Source organism: Mastigoproctus giganteus, chromosome 4 (genome assembly GCF_048544385.1).
Source record: "Mastigoproctus giganteus isolate SK-2022 chromosome 4, ASM4854438v1, whole genome shotgun sequence".
Lineage (NCBI taxonomy): Eukaryota > Metazoa > Arthropoda > Arachnida > Uropygi > Thelyphonidae > Mastigoproctus > Mastigoproctus giganteus.
Window position 1 is genome coordinate 220,114,960 of NC_143578.1, and position 26,134 is coordinate 220,141,093.

The 26,134-nt window shown below is 39.5% G+C and overlaps 1 protein-coding gene across 2 annotated transcripts in view; it reads left to right on the forward strand.

Moving 5' to 3' along the window:
• HBS1 (translation elongation factor EF-1alpha (GTPase) HBS1) overlaps positions 1–26,134 on the forward strand; it is a 295,975-nt gene that overhangs the window by 67,438 nt on the left and 202,403 nt on the right. The window contains exon 4 of one of the 2 annotated variants that reach the window (XM_090371173.1): positions 3,954–4,088. The exons of the other annotated variant lie outside the window; for it this stretch is intronic. Within the exon in view, the coding sequence (XP_090227299.1) occupies positions 3,954–4,088 (135 nt within the window). The remainder of the gene's footprint in view (positions 1–3,953; positions 4,089–26,134) is intronic. 2 annotated transcript variants of the gene reach the window in all.

A 26,134-nucleotide genomic window follows, 5' to 3' on the forward strand; every position in this document is an offset into this window, starting at 1 on the left:
TCAAGGTTAAAGTTCAGTTGCCACTTCTTAGCCCATCTGTCCAAATTATCTAGATCCTGTTGCAGTAGCACACTGCCATTACTGTCATTAACAACCCTGCCAACCTTTGTATCATCTGCAAACTTCGACATTAAGCCTGATATACCTTCATCAATATCATTGATAAATATACAAAACAACAGTGGACCTAACACCGAACCCTGTGGGACTCCACTAATAACATTAAAATATCCAATACTCATTCAGTTTGTTTGCTATCTGAGTAGGATCATCAACAGTCGAACCATCGATGTCAAGTGGACCAATCAGATTCATCCCCTTCCTTTTAGAGTTTATATAAGTAAAGAAATCCTTGCTGTTTTTCTTAGCATCTTTTGCCAAGGATTTCTCGTAATCTGCCTTCGCCTGCCTAACCTCCTTTGTCACCTGATTACAGACTAGCTTATATCTGCCATAGGCTTCTGAGTCGCTTGATAATTTATATGCATCCCATGCATTTTTCTTCTCTATTACGAGTCTCATTAGTTCATTAGATAACCATTTAGGCCTAAACCTTGAACAATATTTCTTAATAGGTATGAAACTTTTAGTAGCTTCCACGATTAATTCCTTGAATGCTTCCCACTTAGAATTTACTGTTGGTAACATCGTCAGTTGATCCCACTGTACAGAATTTAAAAACTGTCGGAGACCATTGTACTCACCTTTATGGAAGCAAAAACCCTTTCCTTTACCCCTGATGGTAATTAAATCTTTAAGTAAATCCCACATCAGTACACTGTGATCACTGCCACCTAGTGGTTCCTTTATCTGCAAATTCTTAATACACGAATGATCACTGCTGATAACCAGATCAAGAGTATTACTTTCTCTGGTTGCCTCTCGAACATGCTGCTGCAGAAAACAATCATCCAATAAATCCACAAAAGTCTGATTAGTGTGTGAGCGACCAACCCACAAGTTCCTGTCAATATCTGGGAAGTTAAAATCCCCCATTATAAGACATTCCGATTTACTAGCCCACTCTATTTCTCTGTACAATTGTTCATTGTACTCATTCGAGTCATTAGGCCTATAACACACTCCTACTCTTATTTTTGCTTTCGCAGTGCTTATGTCACACCAAACTGACTTAACAGTGCACTGTTCATCTATATCAACTGGATGCACTTCTTTTGATTTTATGTTTTTCTTAATTAACAGCATAACACCTCCTCCCTTTCTATCCTGTCTATCCTTTCTGTACACATTGTACTCCCCAAATTCCAGTTCAGCATTCCTTATATCTGTGTGACACCACGTCTCTGATATCCCAACAATATCCACCTTTGATGTCTTGACCAACACTTCAAATTCATCAAATTTATTTACTATACTTCTAGCATTGGTATACATGCTCCTACTCCTATTCTTAGTTACCCTAACACATCCCATATACCCACCTATTTTAGGATGACTGCCATCCGTCCCTGAAACCGCCAACACCCCACGCTCCAGGTCGCTACTTATTCTAATGGAAGTTGTGCAAGAATCACCTTCACCTCTACCTACGGCTACTGTTAAACTATTAGTCCTTGTATCCCCCCAAGCTATCAGTTTTCCGACCCACCTAACACTGCCTCGATAGCATCAGCAAATATTCTTGCACCCTTTCTATTTAAGTGTATCCCATCCCTATAGAAGCAGTCTGTCCTGTTAACAAGTAGAGTCCAGGCTGAAAAAAATTCTACCCCTTTATCCTTGCACATTCTTTCCAGGGCCGAATTGATCGACAAGGCTCTCATCATATACTCCCTTCTATCGTGTCAGGGCAGAATTGCAGACACTTTCAAATTCAACCCTAATTCTCGGCTTTTGTTCAACAGTGACCTGTACTTGTTAAGTAATTCTGCCGGTCTCCTACTCTTAATATCATTAGTGCCAACGTGTATAACTATATCACCTTTTGTGCCCTTAAAAGATGATATCCGCTCTACAACGTCATCAACCTTTGCCCCTGGCAGACATACCCTGGTCCTGTTCCACCTATCCTTTTTACAAAGCATGTTTCCCGTTTCCCTGACAATAGAATCTCCAACAACTACTAGTTCCTGAGGGACCAGCGCATTCTGCCTTGGGGGTTGCCGCTGTGTTTCACGATGACCAAGTGCAAGCTCTGGCGTTGATGTGGGTAGCTGAGATCCTGATGGGCCCATCAGTTTAGATCTTACGAGGGCATCCACCCTTGAAAGATCACACCAAAATGACTCAACAGTGCACTGTTCATATATATATCAACTGGATGCACTTCTTTTGATTTTCGTTTATTTGCTGGAGTGTCATTAGGAATAAGAGAAATTTACCTCAATATGATACATAGAAAACTTCCTAATGACACTCTCCAGAAAATAAACAAAAATAAAATTAATGCAAATTAATACAGTAATAAAATTAATTAAAAAAACAATTAAATTAAAATAAGTTCAATGCAAATTTTGAAAAACGACTTCCCTTGCTTTGGATAAAAGTGAAATATTTTTAAAATTTGAAAGGAAGGGAAGTGTTTTTTTCAAAATGTTTTAATTTGTAATTGTTTTTTAATTAATTTTATTACTGTGTTAATTTGCATTAATTTTATTTTCGTTTATTTGCTGGAGTGTCATTAGGAAGCGTTCTACATATCATATTGAGGTAAATTTCACTTATTCTTCTACAAATGTTGAATACAATGTAGAATGTATTGAGCATTATAGCTCTGTCTTATACTAATCAAGGAAAAACTAGACGGACTATTGGTGGAAATGGATAGGTTATGTGGGAAGTTTTTTTTTTTTTTTACCTGTATAAGCTTGCTTTATTGCATCATTTGCTACTATTAATGCTATTAAATAATCAGTTGTCTAATATACAATATAAATAGAAATAGAAATCCATAGACTGAAAAAAACTAGATAAGCATACTGTACTTGAATAATCCTATTGTTTAAATACAGTACAGTATGCTGCATTGCTGTGTTTTAATACTGTACAGTACAGTATGCTGCATTGCTGTGTTTTAATACTGTACAGTACAGTATTGCTATGTTTTAATATAAAATATATATGTTGATAGTGAAATATAATTTCTTCTTCAGTGTACCTTCAAAAAAAGAAAATCTTTTTTTTTAGAAAAAAATCCTCTCTATGCTTTTCTCCTGTTTTTTGTGAAGAAAATTTCCTTTGTTTTTGTTCGTTTTGGTCAAAAAATCTGTTTTCCTCATGCTTATAGTTACCTGATCTCCAGCATTTTTTTAAAGTCAAAGGTTGGCAGTTATGTGGTTATAAAAGGAGCAGCCCTAAACTGATTTACTTCTAATTTGGTAGCAAATGTTATAATCAGTATGGTTTGGAAAGTGAGCTTTTATCTCACGGTCAAGTAACTTTTATGAGATCTGGTCCTTTATTTGTGATATGCTCATACATGTAGTGATGTTGAGTTGAGAAGACTATAAAGAATTTGGAAACAAACTTGAGTAATGTGAATGTTGATCATAGTATGCATTTTGAGAAATTTTTAACAGTGAATTTGTTCATATATTCCTTAAAGTTGATTTGTTTGTTCTTGGACTTTAAGGCACTTTCTGCATAACAAGATGTCATCATACTAGGTAATTTAAATATGATATACTGTGATAGGCAATGTGTGACACCAGAAATAAATATGTGGGTAAGATATGTAATAATTTTGGTCTTAATGGAGTCTGTGTAAATGTATCCTTCTTGGTATGTAGTCAGAAAATTTTAGGGAAGCTAGGTGTATGATTAAATTGAAATAGTTATAAGGGTTTTTAAAATTGAGATGCAACATTGAATGTCTTTTTTGTGCAAACTGATTTTGCATTTCACACTCGCTTTATTTTTCTGATGTTTATTTTGCTATTCCACTTCCACACCTGGTTATAAATTCTTGAGTATCTTTTGTCTGTTTGTCACAGCAAACCTTCATGCTTGTATTGAGGAGATGCAGAATGTTGTAGGAGATACCATTCCTGAATTTGCTCTTCGGAAAGCAGCTGTGCAGTATAATTTCAATACTGAAAGAGCTTTAGATGCAGTGTTATCATCAACAGGTAAATGCTCAAAGTGGGGTTTCTTGATTTCTATATGGTGTACTCTGATCTGTATGTGCTGGAAGAATTTTGAATTTGTTATGTTTAGGATGTACATATAGTATAGATATATATTTTATAAGTAAGGATTATTTAAAAATAATGCTGTTCTACCTCTAATGATGCAGTACATAATGTATTTTTAATATATATATATATATATAGTAGACTCTTGATTTTCCGGGATAGACGGTAAAAAACAAATCCCGGATAATCAATTTCTTGGTTAATCCAAAAATACAGGAGTCCTCAAAAATACAGGAGTCATACTTCGTCCAGTTTTACATAACTCGGGAATGACTAATAACAAATTGCTACTATATTATTATTGACAAATCTGAATTCAGCATGTTATTTGTCAATCTTTCACCATTTTCATACATTCTTATTAATTTATTATTATTACTGCTGTCACTTATTCTCTTAGTCGGCACCATGACAACTTTCAAAATGAAATTTTCTGTAAAGAACTTCACAGGGTTAAGGCAAAATCTCACTGTTATTACCCTGCACAAGCTCACATTTTACTAAAGCACATTTCTTGCAGTCACTACCATAAAACAATAAAAACTGATTGCACTTTCCGTGTTATTTGGGCTTTTCTCTTCATGCATCTGATTATAAACGATCTTATTTTGCGAAACGATCTTATTGCATTTGCAAAAATACCAATAGCTGGAATTCTGTGGGTTTTTACGTTATTATGGTGAAATGTGTGTCCCCTTCACTGAAATCTTCAATCATATGAAAAAAAAACATAAATAAATTGTAAAAATCTTCTCTTCTTTCCTATTTTTTTTGCTCATTACTCCGTACCTCACTTGTGCAATTTGTGCGTGCCGTGATCATCGTTATTGGTTGTTTATTATTATTTATTTATTTATTTATTTTTAAAATTTTATAATCCTAAAAAAAATCCTAAAAAAAATTTACGTAGTTGCATATGTCGGGGACTTACTGTATCGAAAAATGTTCAGCAACCTACGTAAAAAATATGGCGATAGATAAAAAACAAAAAAATTTACCATGTACTACTCTCGTGTCCAATACGATGCCGATTTTAAATCTAATAGCTTCCCTTTATTTTTTATGATGTTGCGTATGGTTTGGTCACCAACATTATAATGGTTCATTAAAGATCTAACGGATGCACCGTTTTCAAACTTTTGAATAATTTCAAGTTTTTGTTCAACTGAAAGTGCAACTCTTTTGCGTTTAGCCATCGTTTTTGCGATTTCTAAACATAAAAAAAAAAAATATTTACTATAAAAAAAATTTCAACATCCCTGACATAATGAGACAAAATTTGTCTTTTTGCAGTGCAAAAAAGACAAAAATTGACACGATGCACTAAAACAAACTAATCATTTGTTCTCTTTTTTTATTTTTTTTTTTTGAGTGGCGGATGTGAAGACAGCGGGGTTGCAAGATAATAGGTACACTAATCTCCCAATTACGACTTATAATGCTGCTTCTTGTCGCTTATTTCTGACTTGCAAAACATCTGTTTATAACTACTGTATTCTAGTCATTACTTGAATTTTATGATTTTTGGTTGATTTTTTTTATTTTTGTAAATTTATTTATTTTTTAAATTTTGATTCTTGAAGTGTCCCGGTTAATCCGATCCCGGTAAATTGAGAGTCTGCTGTATTATTATTATTTTTTTCAAAAAGGTGATACATTAAATTTAAAAAGACTGTGTTATAAACCAGTTAAATTGCTGCTTTTAAACACCATTGACTTCTGACACCATTGACACCATTCACCATTGAATTTTTTCTGCAAAACTGGTCATTCTACAGCCATAGTTTTTGTCAGAATTGGAGTGTGACAGCACAACTCTTCTGTTCTTATAATTAGCTTGTTGTTTAACCAAATGTGACAATTGAAGGAAGATGTGGGTTTCCTAAGTACAAATTAATTAATTAATTAATTAATGAGCGTGACTTTTCCATATTATTTGAATTTTAGTTTAGGTTATTGTATTAGAAGGATTCCCACTTCCAACAGAATTCCAAGTACCAAACTGAGAACTGGCAATGTTCCTGCATTCTGCTTTCAAATCCTGTCTTTGGACCAACCCAAATAATTAACATCTAATTACGACCATTCTCTCTACTTGTTATGGAAGGGGGTTGTACTTATAATATAGCAAAATATAGTGATGGACATAATCGATTATCATAATCAAAATAATCATTTATGGACATTAATCAAAATTATGGCATTTTAATGATTGATTATATTATATGCAAATTAGTTATGATAAATATCAACTTAATTTGCATATAATAAATTGTAAAAATTGTCATGAGAGAGAGAGAGAGAGAGAGAGCGAGAACGCTTTAGTTTTGATAACGTTGAATCGAATTCCTTCACTGTCACTTTTTTTTTTCCAGCTATGCCAATTTTGTAATCAACTAATTTGCATATAATTGATTATTGATCGTTTGATTACGCCCATCATTGGAAAAAGTGTTAGTTATTATAGAGGGATGTAATAATCATAATGTTCATTAAGACAATTTACTTCAATTGATTAAAGACAGAGGTTGAATTTGCTGGTAGTTAAGCATCATTACAACATGCCACGAAAGATATTGTTTTTTAATGGTGAAAGTATGATAATTGTAAAGTTTTAACTGAACGTGCAGATATAGCAGTTTCCATGAGGAGATAACTGCAACAAATGAAACAATCTTTCATCACAAATCCTCATCTAGTTACTTAGATGAAACATGGAGGTTTACGCATCCAAAACCAAAGAAGGATTAGCAGGATGAATCCAGGAGGTGTTGCTTCAAAAATGCAAATAGGAGTTATGGTTCATGTTAGTAATGAAAATGATTGGATCCCAGGTGAAAGTCTCTATTTGAGTGATTACCACAATTAAATGAATACTGAGAATTTTCAGCAGCGGGTTACAAACCAGTTATTGCTCAATATTCAAAAAAGAATCTTAATTGCCTTTGATAACAGACCCTGTCATTTACATGCCAAATCTTTGTGAGAAAATAAACTTGCAATAAAATATTATGTTATAGATGAATCCAGGCTCTGCTACTGGAGCGACAATAATGTCTTCAGACAGTCATAACAAAAAAAAAAAAAAAAAAAAAAAGCATAACACAGTGTAGCATTATTTTCTGAAACTATTTCAATACCTGTGTTGAAATTGTACACTGCTTCTTTATTAAATTTTATTATTAAATTTCAGTGTAATTTTAAAAAACCTTGTTAACCGTGGTCATTGTCTTACTAGGTTATAATATCAAGAATATTGTTGCCCCATCCACAATGATGCTGTAACTAAGTTTCACTATATATTTATTTATATTTTTAGTTATCTTTGCCCAGTTATGAGTAATTGGAAACATTCTCTGTACATCCTATATGCCAGTGGTTCCCAATATTTTATCACTCAAGTCACACTTGAACTTAAAACATGCATATTCAGTAATTGAAAAACTAGGCTGATGCTAGAAAAAAATAACGATCCCATGTACGAGTAAACTAATCATTGTTTATTCAAAGTAACTTCCTCCCATGTCCACACACTGCGTGCAACGATCATGAAGTGACTGGTGGAAGGCCATGACTGGTATACTTCAAAGTTCTTGTCACAGCTCTCTGAATGATGTCAACATCATCAAAATCACTCAAGTCACACTTGAGTTCAGTGGTGCCTTGAGCTTCAGGAACAAAAAGAAATTGAATGGAACTAGGTCTGGTGAATACCGTGGGTCGACGGTATGCAGACTTCTTTGCTAGTCAAAAACTTCTGACCAATGAGAGCTTTTGGCTTGATGCATTGTTGTGCAAGAGGAACCAACTACTATCTTCTCTGCTGAGGGCACACAATGGATTGTGTGTGCAACAAAAATCTCTGCAACAAACGTTTCAAAGCGTCCAAATAGTAAGCACAAATTGGAGTTCATGCCAATGGCCAAAGCCATTGGCATGAACTCCAATTTGTGCACAATCGTAAAAAGTGATAAGCAGGGTTTTGATTTTTGACTTTTCTTGACAAACGTTTTTGGCTTTGGGAGAGTATGCTGACTTCCACTTGCACTTTGTTGCTGTGGAGTTGTACTGAAACACCTGGGTATGAGGTTATCCACGTGTTGGACAAGATTTTGCAGCTCTGGAGAATGCTAAGTTTTTATTTATATTTAGCTGTTTTATTGACTTAATTGTCATATTAAATTATTTTCTATAAATAGCTTTATAGTCCTAGTCAAACTCCTTGGTTTATTTTGAATTTAGATAGCAATCTTGAAAGTTAATACTTAGTGTCTTTAGATTTTTACAGTTCGTAACTTGTCACCCTTGTTATACGATATGGAATAGTGTAATGTATATTCTGAACTTGATAGCTTAAGGTTTGACGTAAAACTAGATAGAGAAATGCATAGCACTGTATTAGAAATCTGTTAGCTTAGTATAGTATTATCACATGAAATTTATTAATCTTATTAAATTTCATTGTTAATTAAATTGTACTTAAATGGAATCATGACTCAGACTAGAGCAGCAAAGCAACTTGCACAGATTAGCGGGAGTGCTGTGGCTTGGGGAAAACTGAAGGGGGCGATTCTCTAATGCATCACAGCCTAAAAAAATGATCTAGCCAAGTAGGATGTCTTTGTGTGTGCTAGGTGCAGAGACTGTAAAGAAATTAGATTCCAACTCAGCATTCTGATGGGTGTCTATGAGAGTTTGAGGAACAGGGTAGATGCCCTCAAAGAAATTAATATGAGGGGCCCATCAAGCTCTCAGCTCCCTAACTCAATGCTAAAGCTCACTCCTTTGCATCAGGCAACACAGCGGCAATCTCCAAGGCAGAATGCACTGGTCTCACAGGAGCTAGTTATTGTCGGTGACTCTATTGTCATGGAAACGGGGGATATATTATTAGCATTAGCATTAGCATTAGTAGAGGCATATGATGCAAGAAAGCAAGCTTATTCAGCATCAGCCAGAAAAAAAAAAAAAAAAAAAAAACCCTCTCCCATTTCACCCCTCCGTTCGTTCGAAATACCTGTCCAGTTGAGCTTTAAATTTGTTTAGGCTATCAACTTCAACAACAAGTGATGGAAGTCGGTTCCACCAACCAACCACCCGCTGGCCAAAGGCAAATTTCCGCACATCTATCCGACATCCGTCCTTCCTCAATTTGAATTTATGCCCTCTGAGGTGATTATTCTGAGAAAGATGAAGAATCCCATTGGCATTGAGCATGCTCAAACCATTCAAAGCCTTATACACCTCTATCAGATCACCTCGCCGGTGCCTAGTCTCCAGACTGTAATTTGCAAAACTTAAGCCTTTCTTCGTAAGAGCAACCCTTTGTTCCATTTACTAATCTTGTTGCCCTTCTCTGTACCCGTTCCAGCAGCTCTACATCCTTCTTGAAATGAGGCCTCCAGACCTGTATACAGTACTCAAGATGTGGCCTAACCATTGCCTTATACAAGGGAATAATCACCTCCTTATCCCTGCTAGAAAAATTCCTGTATATCATTGACAAGACACCATGAGCTACTCTTGCAGCCCGTCTGCACTGCTCAGAGAACTTCATATCTGCCTGCACAATTACCCCCAGGTCCTTTTCATTCTCCACCACTGTCAGTGTAGTACCGCAGAGTTGATACATTGCTCTGGGGTTACTGTTACCCATATGTAGTACTTTACATTTGTCAATGTTAAACTTCATTTGCCACCTCTCAGCCCATCTGTTCAACCTTTCCAGATCCTGTTGCAGCAGCATAGCGTCAGTAGTGTCCTTAACGACCCTGCCAACCTTTGTATCATCTGCAAACTTAGACATTAAACTTGATATCCCATCATCAGTATCATTCATAAACACCGAAAACAACAATGGACCCAACACTGAACCTTGAGGAACTCCACTAATAACATTAGTCCATGTTGAGCAGTGTCCATTGATTACCACTCTCTGTCTTCTGCCACTCAACCATCCCCTTATCCATAGCAGCAATTTGCCTCCAATGCCACACTGCTCCAATTTGTGCAGCAGTCTTCCATGTGCAACAGTATCAAAAGCCTTTCTAAGATCCAAATATATAATATCAAAGTTATTCCCTGCATCCAGTTCTTTTGTGACTACATCATAGTATCCAATCAAATTGGTCAGGCAAGACCTGCCCTTAACAAAACCATGCTGCGTCTGAGCTATAACTGAATTCTTGTCTAGATGATCCTGCAGTGCTTCTTTAACCAGTGCCTCCATTAATTTACCTGGAACAGAAGTTAAACTAACAGGTCTATAATTACTTGTGTCAGCCTTTGATCCTCCTTTGTGAATTGGGGTTACATTTGCACATCTCCAGTCTATGGGTACCTCCCCTGAGTCCAAAGAAGCTCTCATAATTATGGCTAGGGGTTTGCATACTTCCTTTGCTGCCTCCTTTAATATAACTGGATAGATCCCATCCACCCCAGGTGCCTTTTTTATGTTTATCCTCAACAATCTCTCCTCCACTTTCCTCTCAGTTATTACAAAATCATCCAGCTCACTGCCAGTGTTTACTTTACCTACATCATTCTCCTTCCTGAATAACTCCTCATGCGTGAATGTAGATGCAAAATACTCGTTTAAATTGTTAGCCACCTGAGCAGGATCCTCAACTGTTGAACCATCAATATCCAGTGGACCAATCTGATTCATCCCTTTCCTTCTCGAGTTCAAGTATGTAAAGAACTCCTTTCTGTTTTTCTTTGCATCCTTTGCCAAGGATTTTTCGTAGTCTGCCTTTGCCTGCCTAATCTCCTTTGTGACTTGGTTACAGACCAACTTATATCTATCATAGGCTTCCATGTCACCCATTAATTTGTATGTATCCCATGCATTTTTCTTCTCTGCCACATGTCTCATTAGTCCATCTGACAACCATTTAGGCCTAAACCTTGAACAATATTTCTTAGTTGGTATGTAAAGCCTGGTAGCCACCAAGATTAGTTCCTTGAATGCTTCCCATTTTGAGTTTGCTGTTGGTAACATCATCAGTTGGTCCCACTGTATAGAATTTAAATACTGTCTCAGACCATCATAGTTGCCTTTACGAAAACAAAAACCCTTCCCTTTACCTCTGATGGTAGTTACCTCCTTGAGTAAATCCCACTTCAACACACTGTGATCACTGCCACCTAGTGGTTCATTTATCTGCAGGTTCTTAATGCATGAAGAATCACTACTGATAATCAGATCAAGAGTATTGCTCCCTCTTGTTGCTTCACGAACATGCTGATGTAGAAAACAATCATCCAATAAATCCACAAAAGCCTTGCTAGTGTGCGAGTGACCAACCCACAAATTCCAGTCAATATCTGGGAAATTAAAATCCCCCATTATAAGACTCTCTGATTTACTGGCCCACTCTATTTCCCTGTACAATATATTATTATACTCATCAGAGTCATTAGGCCTATAGCACACTCCTACTCTCAATTTTGATTTACCTATGCTTATGTCACACCAAACTGACTCGACACTGCCCTGTCCATCGATGTCAACTGGCTTCATTTCCTTTGATTTTATGTGTTTCTTAATTAATAGCATAACCCCTCCTCCCCTCCTGTCCTGTCTATCCTTTCTATATACATTGTATTCCCCAAATTCCAGTTCCGCATTACTTATATCTGTGTGACACCACGTCTCTGATATCCTAACAATATCTGCCTTTGATGTTTTGAGCAATACCTCAAATTCATCAAATTTATTTACCAAACTCCTAGCATTGGTGTACACGCAGGTATACATGCACCTGTTTCTATTCTTAGCTACCCTAACACAACCCATGTGTTTACTTGTAACGCAATGACTACCAGCAGTCTCTGAAATATCCTGCATCTTGTTTTTCAGACTTCTGCTCATTTGAATAGAAGCAGTGCAAGAATCACTTCCACCTCTGCCAGTGGCTACTGTTAATCTATTAGTCCTTGTATCCCCCCCAACTAGCAGTTTTCCGACCCACCTAACACTGCCTCGACAGCATCAGCAAAAATTCTTGCACCCTTTCTATTTAAGTGTATCCCATCCCTGTAGAAGCAATCTCTCCTGTTAACAAGTACAGTCCAGGCTGAAAAAAATTCTACCCCTTGAGCCTTGCACAATCCCTCCAGGGCCGAATTGATCGACAAGGCTCTCATCATATACTCCCTCCTATCGTGTCTGGGCAGAATTGCAGACACTTTCAAGTTCAACCCTAATTCACGGCTTTTTTTCAACAGTGACCTGTACTTGCTAAGTAATTCCGCCGGTCTCCTACTCTTAATATCATTAGTGCCAACGTGTACAACTATATCACCTTTTGTGCCCTTAAAAGATGATATCCGCTCTACAACGTCATCAACCTTTGCCCCTGGCAGACATACCCTGGTCCTATCCTTTTTACAAAGCATGTTCCCCGTTTCCCTGACAATAGAGTCACCAACAACTACTAGTTCCTGTGGGACCAGTGCATTCTGCCTAGGGGGCTGCCCCTGTGTTCCCTGATGACCAAGTGCAAGCTCTGGCGTTGATGTGGGCAGCTGAGAGCTTGATGGGCCCCTCAATTTATTTCCTTCGAGGGCATCCACCCTGTCCTTCAAGGTCTCATAAAGGCAAAAAGAATAGGTGGAACAAGACCAGGGTATGTCTGCCAGGGACAGAAGTTGAAAACATAGAGCAGATATCATCTTTTAAGGGCACAAAAGGTAATATTGTTGTACACAATGGTACTAATGACCTTAAGAGTAAGAGATCTGCAGATTTACTTAACAAGTACAGGTCAGTGTTGGAAAAAAGTTGGGTTAGGGTTAAATTTGGAAGTGTCTGTAATTCTGCCCAGACACGATAGCAGGGAGTATATGATGAGAGCCTTGTCAATCAATTTGACCCTGGAGAAATTGTGCAAGGCTCAAGGGGTAGAATTTTTTTCAGCATGGTCTGTGCTTGCTAACAGGAGAGACTGCTTCTGCAGGGATGGGATACACTTAAATAGAAAGAGTGCAAGAATATTTGCTGATGCTATCGTGACAGTGATAGGTGGATCGGAAAACTGCTAGCTTGGGGGGATTCGCAGACTAAAAGATTAACAGTAGCTGCAGGCAGAGGCGAAAATGATTCTTGCACTGCTTCTATTCTAATGAGCAGCAGCCTAGAGAGCAAGTTGCTGGGGATTTCAAGAGCTGCTGGGAGTCATCATGGAACAAGTAAATACATGGGCTGTGTTAGAGTAACTAAGAGTAAGAACAAGTGCGTGTATACTTGCATGTACACCAATGCTAGAAGTATAGTAAATAAATTTGATGAATTTGAAGTGCTGATCAAGAGATCAAAGGCAGATATTGTTGGTATGTCAGAGACATGGTGTCGGACAGATATGGGCAGTGCAGAGTCGAATTTGGAGAGTATAATATGTATAGAAAGGATAGACAAGATAGGAAGAGAGGAGGGATTACGCTGTTAGTCAAGGAACACAAAATCTAAGGAAGTGCATCCAGTTGACATAGGTGGACAATGCAATGTTGAGTCAGTTTGGTGTGATGTAAACACTGGGAAAGGGAAAATGAAAGTAGGAGTGTGTTATAGGCCTAATGACTCTGATGATTACAACGAAGAATTGTGCAGAGAAATAGAGTGGGCCAGTAAATCAGAATGTCTTGTAATGGGGGGATTTTAACTTTCCAAATATTGACTGGAATTTGTGGTTGGACACTAGCAAGACTTTTGTGGATTTATTGGATGAATGTTTTCTACAGCAACATGTTCGAGAGGCAACCAGAGGGAGTAATACCCTTGATCTGATTATCAGCAGTGATTATTCATGCATTAAAAATTTGCAGATAAAGGAACCACTGAGTGACAGTGATCACAGTGTACTGATGTGGGATTTACTTAAAGATGTAATTACCATCAAAGGTAAAGAGAAGGATTTTTGTTTTTGTAAAGGTGACTGCAGCAGTCTCAGACAGTTTATAAATTTTGTACAGCGGGGTCAACTGATGATGTTAAAAACAGCAAATTTTAAATGGGAAGCCTTCAAGTAATTAATCTTGGAAGCTACTAGGCTTTTCATACCGACTAAGAAAGGTAAAGTGTGTTTAGGGTCAAGCAGCACCAGGGGTTTCCCCCATCTCCGCATAGTTTACATTGTGGGTGAACCAGTTGACTGGAAAAGCCAGAGATTTAAAAGTGTATGGACTTTGTATATGTGTGATGTCTTGTACCGTTGTTCATCTTGTCATTTAGCCGCCAGACCCCTACTGAGGCCCGATGTTGTCCCACTTTTGTCCCGTGGAGGCAGACCAGGTACTCACTAGTGTATAGTTCACTCTGGCAGGTCCTGCCACCTAATTTCCTGAGATTTCAGTGGCTAGGACCTATTAAAAAAAAAAAAAAAAAAAAAAAAAAAATCACGTACGCATTGTGGGAAGCGCTAGGAGAAGTCCAAAATGTTGGGCAAAATTAAGATTGGTGATTTTAGATTGTGTGGGGCGTGTTCACATTGCTGTCAGATAGAGTGGGGTGAAGGCTGAAGACTGGGGGGAGATAGACAGAAATATGGAGTCTAAAGGGAAGACAACTCCAGTTTACAGTGGGGCATACCAATGCCCCACCAGAGGGAAGAAATAGGGTGGCAGGGTGGGGAGGGGACAGCAAACTGCCCCCTCCCCACCCTGCCAGGAAGAGGTGAGACAGTGAGCCAGACAAGGGAGCTGGCTCAGGTTGCCAATGTGGCCTGTGTGCATGGGTGGAAGCAAACCAGACTGCAGGGTCAGGCCCGCACCATCCAGAAAAACTTGAGGCTCAGCAGAGGCGATCCAATGTTGGTTTAGCTGAATAGGTTGGGCAAAATGTGATAGTTGGGAGTCATTCATGGGACTGTTTCCCGTCCGGTAGTCACAATGTTTTAGGAAGTGGAGTTTTGTTACTTCTCAGAAGGGTTCCAGTTTTATCCTGCATGAAGGATCAAGCAGTCAAACCTGACATCTGGTTGGGGGTCTCTGAGAAGCTTTGTTTGACACGTCTGTTCGAAGATTTGACATGCCTACTAAGAAAGGTAAAGTGTGTTTAGGGTCACGTTTCTCTGTGCTCTGATTAATAAGTGATTTTAGTGCCAATTAAACATGGATTTACTGTTCGCCAAAGATCTGGACTTGAAGAACTAACGATACTGACTCACAGGTGATTTTATGTGAAATTCTGTGTGGATTTAAAGAATTTATGCGAGTTTTTAATTCATTCTTACATATGACAGCGTTGTGCCTGTATGTAGCCCATATGCGTTGAGTCAATATGGCCGCCTTCACGATTGTTAATGTGGCAGCCAGACACGTTGTTCATTTCACGCTCGTGGATTTCAGTTTAAAGTGTTCTTCTCATCAAAATTATATACAGTGATTCTTCAACTGATGGTATATCAAGCTTAATGTCCAAGTTTGCAGACGATACAAAGGTAGGCAGGGTTGTCAAGGACACTACTGACACTATGCTGCTGCAACAGGATCTGGAAAGGTTGAGCAGATGGGCTGAGAGGTGGCAAATGAAGTTTAACATTGACAAATGTAAAGTACTACATATGGGAAACAGCAACCCCAGAGCAACGTATCAACTCTGTGGTACTACACTGACAGTGGTAGAGAATGAAAGGGACCTGGGGGTGGTTGTGCAGGCAGATATGAAGTTTTCTGAGCAGCGCAGACGGGCTGCAAGAGTAGCTCATGGTGTATTGTCGATGATATGTAGGAATTTTTCTAGCAGGGATAAGGAGGTGATTATTCCCTTGTATAAGGCAATGGTCAGGCCACACCTAGAGTACTGTATACAGGTCTGGAGGCCTCATTTCAAGAAGGATGTAGAGCTGCTGGAACGAGTACAGAGAAGGGCAACAAGATTAGTGAATGGAACAAAGGGGTGCTCTTACGAAGAAAGGCTTAAGTTTTGCAAATTACAGTGTCTGGAGACTAGGCACCAGCGAGGTGATCTGATAGAGGTGTATAAAGCCTTGAATGGTTTGAGCATGCTCAATGCTGATGTGATTCTTCCTCTCGCTCAGAATAATCACCTGAGAGGGCATAAATTCAAATTGAGGAAAGACAGATGTAGGATAGACATGCGGAAATTTGCCTTTAGCCAGCGGGTGGTTGGTTGGTGGAACAGACTTCCATCCCCTGTTGTGGAAGTTGATAGCCTAAATAAGTTTAAGGCTCAGCTGGACAGGTATTTTGAACGAACAGAGGGGTGAAGTGGAAGTGGTTTTTTTTTTTTTGGCTGATGCTGCATAAGCTTGCTTTCTTGCATCAAATGCATTAGCATTAGCATTAGTAGAGGCATTTGATGCAAGAAAGCAAGCTTATGCAGCATCAGCCAAAAAAAAAAAAAAAAAAAAACCCACTTCACCCCTCTGTTCGTTCAAAATACCTGTCCAGCCTCTACTAATGCTAATGCTAACTGCAGTGGACTCTCAAGGTGAGAAAATTTTCTGTGTTTTGTTGGGAGTTTGGCTGGTTAGAAGCGTCACTATTTGTATTCTTTGTGTCAGACTGCATGGTCACCATGTGGCTGACATTTGGAATATAGAGAGGCGACCGATATAACCTGATCGCCACGTTTCTACCTTGCTCTTGACTTGGGAGGTGCAACGGTGCGTGTAACCTTGGACAACATTTGTGTCCCAACATTTCCCACTAAACTGTGTGCGAGTTTTACCCAAAAATAATGACTTTTGTGTGCTCCCCCCCCCTCTGCCATAGACTTTCCATGGTAAAGGCTGAACTTTTCTCTGGTAGATTCTACTGTCTTTTTAATGCCACCATCGTGTTCACCGTGCCCAGAAACCCCATAGGAAAGTAGTCCTGTTGTTCTAGGGCTATTTTTGCACCCGGCTATTATTCCCCCCCCCCCAAGTGCCTGAAGGGGGTAGCCCAATAACTTAAAGGCTTCCAATTCTCCTTCTTTTTGTGCTACGCGGTTGTGGCTGATTTTATTTTTCATAACGCTCACAGTGCTTCTTAATGGAGAGGAAATCCCAATAAACCAACGAGTCTCTGTCATCCAGAAATAGTGATATGGAGAGGAATGTGGACAATCCAAGGCGATGAATGCACTATCATCAGAAACCAGCAGAACGAAGGGATGGATCTCCATTCTGGGGACCCCCCAAACTGGTAAGAAGAAAAACAAATAAGGCCCAATACCAAAATTTGAAATAGAAACCCGTTCCCAGACGGAGATAAGGGAAATGCAGGAAAACCTCACAGCGATTGCGACAAAGGAGACTAGCGATGACAGGACACAAGAAACCTCCCTGGATCCTACCTTACCCGAGGGTACAATACATGAAAAATCCCTGTTCCTGAAAACTTCTCTAGAATCCCTCTTTAAAGAGCAAACAAACAGAGTCACCACTGCACTAAGGGCTCAAATAATAACATTGTGGAACAAACTCGACGCACTCCTTGTCAAAGCCTACCTCGAGAGCGAAAGGGTCAATGCTAAATTGCAAGCCTACGCTGAATGTGGGGCAAAACAAATGCCACAGCGTGCACCCACATATGCACAAGCACTGAGGACCACGGCTCCAGATACCTCTCCTCAACTGCCATGCGTGGCAACTACTACAAAACACAAAATGCTCCTGCCGACTCCATATCTAGTAATATTAAAACCAACCTCAACAGCACAACACCAGACTAGTGAAGAGGTGAAACAAACCATTATGAAGAACCTCTCACAGGATCTAAAGACTACAAAAATCAAATCTGTCCGAAAAATAAGGAATAAGGGTGTCATCATTGAAACCCAGACGAAGGAAGATGCAAACGAAGTCCTCAACAACCCGAGGATCCATACACTTGGTTTAAAGGCAGCGTCCCCCAAGAGAAAGGACCCCAGTATAGTCATTTTTAACACCAACAAGGATCTAACACCAGAAGCTCTACAGGAGGAACTATATTCCAGGAACCTTCATGAGTACCCAAACGTGGAACCAACGACACTGATCACCCCAAAATTCCAAACAAAATCCAGGACAGGAGACCACACAAATTGGGTGGTTGAACTCACACCAGAGGCATGGAAAACGATTGCACAAACAACCAGGGTTTTCATACATTGGGGCAGCCATCGCTTCAAAGAGCATGTGTCTGTTCCCAAATGCTTCCATTGCTGTCGATTTGGACATACGATGCACACCTGTGCCCAGACAGAGCCTATTTGCAGCCACTGTGCAGAGAAAGGCCATGAGTTTGACACCTGCCCTAAAAAAGATGACCCGCCCACCTGTGCAAAATTTGTAAATCACAGAAGATACCAGTGGACCACTCAATCAGGGACAGTCAGTGTCCCATCTACATCAAAGCTAAATGTTTATACCAAATGAGGATTGATTATGGATGCACGCCTTAGACCTTTTAACCTAGACAGGGTAAACTTCGCCTAAACGCACAGCGATCTAAGGCTGTGGCCGGACAACTCACCAAGACAGCGAATGAACAGAACCTCGACATCGTACTTATCCAAGAGCCATATGTGCACAGCCGGGGGGGGGGGGGTGAGAGGATATCCCCTATCCTACAAAATAGTTCAGGATAACAGAGACAACCCCTGGGCTTGCATCCTGGTTAAGAACCCTAGTATCACTGTAACCAAGATTTCCAGCTACTGTACATCCTGGGCTACCTGTGCCCATATTATAACCTCGCTCGTCGAATTCTATGCAGTCTCATTGTACTGCCGCCCGGGGGAAGATATCCTCCCAGCTACCAGGTACCTGCAGAGTTTACTCACAGAATTTCAGAATGACAGGATCGTCGTGGGAGCGGATGTGAACTGTCGATCCCCGGTGTGGTTCAGCCAAACCCCAGGGCATTGCAGTGCCACAAATGGACAACACCTAGAGGAGTTCCTGGCAAACAGTACCTTCACTATACTCAATCAGCCAAATAACCCCACCACCTTTTCCAGCACAATGTGGGAAGCCACAATTGATGTTACACTCGCCTCAAGGTCTCTGGGTGGTCACCTTTCGGGATGGATGGTCAGGGAAAGCTGGACCACATCAGACAACAGGGTCATAACCTTAATGCTTCAACGCACCATAGACAGGCAACAACCAACCCAACAAATGCAACATAGATATGCCATACAGCAGGCAGACTGGCCACTCTTCCAGACTATCTTAAGAGAAGCAGCACAAACCCTCCAAATAGAGGGGCTGAGCCCGGACCAGCACCAAACCGCCATGGCGGATCTCATCACTGCCACTGCCACTGCTCAATTAAAAGGAAAAACCCAACTCCAGGGGCCGTCCTCTTGTGGTCCCCGGAACTACAACAGCTCAGACGCGAGGTGAACAGAAGGAGAAGACTATTCCAGAGAGCACAACTTTCCTGGCCAGCAGCAGAAATAGACCAACCCCGCGACCACTATCGCGCCGCAAGAAATGAGTACACGGCTCTAATCCGACTCAGGAAACAGCACTCATGGGAGCAACTAGTTTCTACAACCGGAAATGAGCACCCCTGGGGGGTTGTCTACAGAATAACGACAAACAAACTCCCCAGGGGAGAAGTCATCCCTGCAACAAAGACGCTGCTAGGCACTTATACCAAGACCTGGCAGGATAATATCAACAACATCTTGGACAGCATGTTTACCGGACATATTACTCCCACTACACCAGAACAGCAACAACTACGTCAAGACAATGATACCTATACTACCACCAATAAGAAAGAACCGCTGACCATCATGGAACTTCACACTGCTGCAGCAAAACTGCGCAACAAGAAATCACTGGGTATCGACCTACTGGAGCCTGAAATCGTCAAGAAGGCAATCGAGACAATTCCAGACGTAATACTCACCCTCTTTAATCACTGCCTTAATGAGGGATGCTTTCCACAAGCTTGGAGGACTGCCAAATTGCACTTAATCCTGAAAAGTCCAAACAAACAACAGGACCTTCTGGAGTCCTGTTGCTTGTTTACACAAGCCCCACACTAAAAAAAAAAAAAAAAAAATTTTAACTCTCCCTCACATAACTTATATCTCTTTCGACCTGACCCAATTTCTATTGCCCCCCCCCCCCACTTTTTTTTTTTTTTTTTTTAAGGTCCTAACTACTGAAATCTCAGGAAATTAGGTGGCAGGACCTGCCAGAGTAAATAGTAAATCTCTAAAATACTGGTGTACCTGGTCTGCTTCCACGGGGTATAGTGTGGGCAACGGTGGGTCTCATTTGAAACCCAACGGCTAAAAGACCAGATGAACAATGGTACAAAACATTACACACCACAATATCCATACACTTTTAAACCTGTGGCCTCTACAGTGTTCTGTATCACAGCACAATGTATACTATGCGGAGATGGTGGAAATCCCTGGTGCCGTTAAACCCTAAACACACTATACCAACTAAGAAATACTGTTCAAGATTTAGACCTAAATGGATGTCAGATGAACTAATGAGGCTCGTGGCAGAGAAGAAAAATGTATTGGATGCATATAAATTTTCAGGTGACACAGAAGCCTGTAAGTTAGGCTGTAATCAAGTTACAAAGGAGGTTAAGCAAGCGAAGGCCGATTATGAGAAATCCTGGCAAAGGATGCAAAGAATAAAAAGCGAGGACTTCTTTACTTATAAACTCTAGAAGGAAGGGGATGAATCAGATTGGTTCACTTCATGTTGATGGTTCGACTGTTGATGATCCTGCTCAGATAGCTGACAAATTGAATGAGTATTTTGCATCTACATTCACACATGATGAATTCTTTAAGGAAAGGGAGGACAGAAGTCTATTAAACTCTAACAGGGAGCTAAATGATTTTGTAATAGCGGATAGCAAAGTGGAGGGGAAATTGTTGAAGTTAAATATAAAAAAGGCACCTTGGGTGGATGGAATCTATCCAGTTATATTGAAGGAGACAGTGAGAGAAGTAAGCAAACCCTTAGCCATAATTATGAGAACATCCTTAGATTCAGGTGAGGTCCGCATGGACTGGATATGTAAAAATGTGTCCCCAGTTCACAAAGGGAGTTCAAAGGGTGACACGAGTAATTACTGACCTGCTAGTTTAACTTCTGTTCCGGAGAAATTAATGGAGGCACTGGTTAAGGAAGCACTGCAGGATCATCTAGACAAGATTTCATTTATACCTTGGACATAGCATGGATTTGTTAAGGGGAAGTCTTGTCTGACCAATTTGATTGGATACTATGATGTGGTCACAAAGGAACTGGATGCAAAGAATAATTTTGATATCACATATTTGGATCTTAGAAAGGCTTTTGATACTGTTGCATGTGAAAGACTGCTGTACGACTTGGAGCGGCATGGCATTAAGGGCAATTTACTGCAATGGATGGTTGGTTGAGTGGGAGATGGCAGTGAGTGGTAACAAATGGACACTGCTCTACATGAACTAATGTTATTAGTGGAGTCTCCCAGTTTTCAGTGCTGGGCTCATTGTAGTTTTGTGTAATTATCAATGATATCGATGAAGGTATATCAGACTTAATGTACAAGTTTGCAGATGATACAAAGGTTGGTAGGATTGTTAATGACAGCAAAGACAGTATGCTACTACAACAGGATCTAGATAAGTTGGGCAAATGGGCTGAGAAGTGGCAACTGAAGTTTAACATTGACAAATGCAAAGTACTGCATATCGATAGCAGTAACCCAAGGGAAACGTACCAACTGTGTGGTACTACACTCAGGAGGTGGAGAATGAAAAAGATTTGGGGGTTATTGTGCAGTCAGATATGAAGTTTTCTGAGCAGTGTACATGGGCTGCCAGAGCAGATCATGTAGTTTTGCCAATATATAGGAATTTTGCTAGCAGGGACAAGGAGGTGATTATCCCTTTGTATAAGGCAATGGTCAGGCCACACGTTGAGTACTGCATACAGGTCTGGAGGCCTCATTTTAGGAAGGATTTAGAGTTGCTAGAAAGAGTACAGAGAAGGGTGCTATTACCAAGAGAGGCTTAAGTTCTGCAATTTGCAGCATCTAGGAGAATAGGCACCTGCGAGTTGATCTGATTGAGTTTTATAAGGCCTTGAATGGTTCGAGCAGGCTCAATGCTGATGGGATACTTCTGCTTGCTCAGATTAAAAATCGAGGGTCATAGATTCAAATTGAGGAAAGACAGTTGTAGAATACATTTTTTGGGAGTTTGCCTATAGCCAGAGGTTAGTTGATTGCTGGAGCAGGCTTCCATTTGTTGTGGAAGTTGTTAGCTTAAATAAATTTAAGGCTGAATTAGACCAACATTTGGAGTGACTGGATGGGTGAAATGGGAAAGTTTTTTTTTTTTTGTCTGATGCCGTATAAGCTTGCTTTTTTGCATCATATGCCTCAACTAATGCTAACACCATGTCTCGTCACCAGTAACAATCGAATTGGGGGAGTTGGGTTTACTTTCAGTGGCCTGAATAGTTCAACCCAAGCACGGTACTAAGTACTATAGGTTCTAATACCTCTCGTGTTTGGGGTTCACATAAGAAAAAAAAAAAAGTTCCCTGCAGTGTTCCACTCACATCTGTTGTTGACTTCTGATAACGAATGTTGAACAAACTACTCAAAGACCTTAATTTTCTTCAAATCCTTGGTTATTATTTGTGAAATGGTTTCCTTATTAGTGCACAGATATTTTGAAATCCTTTGGAACATTGCACATCAGCCATTGGTAATCATTTCCTCCACCTCTTTGGTCATCTCTGGTGTTCAAACTGTTTTTTCTGGCCCCAGACATTCATCATCTTCCAGTGATTCTCTTCCATGGACGAAATATTTATGCCACTCAAACGCATGTGCACGAGGCAGACAATTCTCCCCACACACTTGCTTCGTCATTTGAAATGTTTTCATTGCACTTTTGCACATTGAACTCAAAACTTGATGTTTGCTCTTTGTTCTATTGTCCCTCCACAACACAGACAGTTGAGCCATGCAGTTCAGCTCACACTATGTTCTTAAATAGTGGAAATTTACGCTGACCTTGACTGCAGTGCTCGAGGAACAATTACTCTTTCATTTCATCTTTACTTCTAGTGGATGGCAGCACTAGCATTTATCTCATATGTAGGTCGAACTTGTAAAGATTTAAGACATTGTAGGATTATTAAATAAAATAAACATTTCAGAAATGTTTGGTTTTGTAAACTTGTCTGCAGGCTTACAAACATATATTGGCTGACCTGTGATATTTTTTCAGCATATTGTATTTTATTGATTCTTTTAGCAAGAATGCCTATGCCTATTTCTTATTCAAGGGAGAGTTCCCCCATTTAGACAGGATGAGGTCTGAGTATAGAAAATCTTCCCTCATTCCTTCTTGTGGTGTTATATATGACCTACCAGAAATCTTATGCTCTTAATTACACACTCATGCCTAAATTATGAGTTCAGTATGTGATAGTTTATCATCTGGAATCCACAGCAGAGGAGCCTCAAATGATTTCCGCTCCTTGAAGATGAGGAAATGTTATTAATCCTATGGATAATAACATTTCATTCTCATAAGAATTAAAGAACAATTACACAATTCCTTTTCTAGCCTTCCTTATAAGTGTGTAGTAGTAGTAGTAGCAGCAGCAGTAGTAGCAAATGATACATTAAAGCAAGCTTATATAGCATCAGCCAAAAAAAAAAAAAAAATTAACTACGAACTTCACCTGTCTATACTCCAAGAATTTGTCTGATTCTTCCTTGAATTTATTCAAACCACCAATTAAATAAATATTCAAATTTATTCAAACAACAGATGGAAGCCTGTTCCAACAATTAAACATCTGCTGGCTGATGAAGGCAAACTTTTGCACATCTGTCTTGCAACCATCCTTTCTCAGCTTGAATTTATACCCCTCTTGTGTGTAGTGTCAGAAAGAAGAAGAATGCTATCAACATTTAGCTTACTTAATCCATTCAAGGCTTTAAACATCTCAGTGAAATCTATTGTAGATACTGCAGTTTTCAGAACTGAAGTCTTTCTTGGTAAGAGCACACTGTTATTCCCTTCACCAAACTGGTTTCCCTTCTTTGCAGATCTACATCCTTCTTAAAGTGAGGCTTCCAGACCTGTATACAGTACTCAAGGTGCAGCCTAACCATGGCTTTGCACAAAAGCATAATTGCCTCCTTATCACTGCTAGCATAGTTTCTGTATATCACTGACAAAATTCCATTAGCTGTCATGGAAGTCTGCGTGCACTGCCCAGCGAATTTCATATCTGACTGCATAATTATTCCCGGGTCTTTTTTGTTTTCTACTAACCTGAGAGTAATACCACAGAGTTGGTATGTTAATCTGGGATTACTGCTACCCATTTGTGGTACCTTGCATTTGTCAATGTTAAACTTCAACTGTAATTTATCAGCCCATCAGCCCAATTTTTCTAGATCTTGTTGCAGTAGCTCACCCTGATAACTGTTGTGAATCACCCTGCCAACATTTGTATAATCTGCAAACTTAGACATTAAGCCTGCTATAATTCATCGGTATCATTGATAAATACTGAAAACAACAATGGTCCCAGTACTGAATGCTGGGGAACTCCACTAATAATATTAGTCCATAAAGAGCAGTGCCCATTGATAACCACTTTCTGTCTTCTTCCACTTAACCATCCCTTTATCAACAGCAGTAACTTGTTCTTAATGCCACATTGCTCCAATTTGTACAGCAGTCTTTTATGTGCAAAAACCTTCCTGAAATCCAAGTATATGATGTCAAAATTATTTTTTGCATCCAGTTCCTTGGTGACTGCATCATTGTAACCGATCAGATTGGTGAGTTTGCATACCTGTCTAGATGGTCCTTCTTTACTTCTTTAACCAGTGATTCCATTATTTTCCCTGGAACAGACGTGAAGCTAACAGGTCTGTAATTACTCACATCACCTTTTGATCCTCCTTTGTGAATTGGGGACACATTCACACATCTCCAGTCCATAGGGACCTCTTCTGAATCCAAGGATGCTCTCATAATTATGGCTAAAGGGCTTACCTCCATGGTGCCTCCGTAGCCGGGTGGGCAGTAGCAGCAGTGCATAACACACGCTTCTTGATTAGACTAGGGTTGGAGCCAGTGACCACCAAATACGGAGGATGCGGAAAGGTTAGGGAATGACCACTGCATATCCCTGGAGCAATATGGCCTTAGTTGCTAATGCTCCTAAAAAAAACAAATAATAACAATAGCTTACCTCTTTTGCTGCCTCTCTTAATATAATTAAATAGATTACATCTACCTCAGGTACCTTTTTTATGTCCATCCTGAACAATTTCTCCTCCACTTTCCCTTTGGTTATCACAAAGTCATTTAGCTCCTTGTTATAGTTTGATAAACTTTAGGCATCCCTCTTCTGTAAAGAATTCCTCATGTGTGAATGTAGATGCAAAATATCTATTTAATTTGTCTGCGACCTGAGTGGGGTTATCAACAGTTTATCCCAAGACATCTGTTGTGTTTTAGGGCATATCAGTGCTTATGAACCACAAAAGGATTGTATTTCAATCACTGGTTGCTATCTGGCGATCAACAGATGATCTTTAATTGTCTGTTTTTGCTTCATAAAAAAACCAAAACAAACAAACAAATCTTAATTGTCCAAATACAAAATGAAAAACAAGCAAACTAAACTCGAAATAATAATCATGGCCACATCCTATATAATTTAAATAAATAAACATAACAAACAAAATATAAATTTACACATTGACTCAACCATTCAGCTAGCCTAAACTAAATGCAAATATGCTTGTGGTTCCCCTGTTTTTATTGTATTTGATTTATTTTGGAAGTGGCACTTCCTTAAGGGCATGAGGGTGTGTTTCCTAGGGCTGGTAGTGGTACATTGGGATTGCTGGGGGTGAGGTCACCTTTCTTCTGCTTTTATGATGCGATCTTAATTTGAATATTGGGTGTTCTTTAAGGTCAGGGTAGCAAAATCATTTCCTTGCTGAGTATAACCCTAATGTTGCATTTAGTT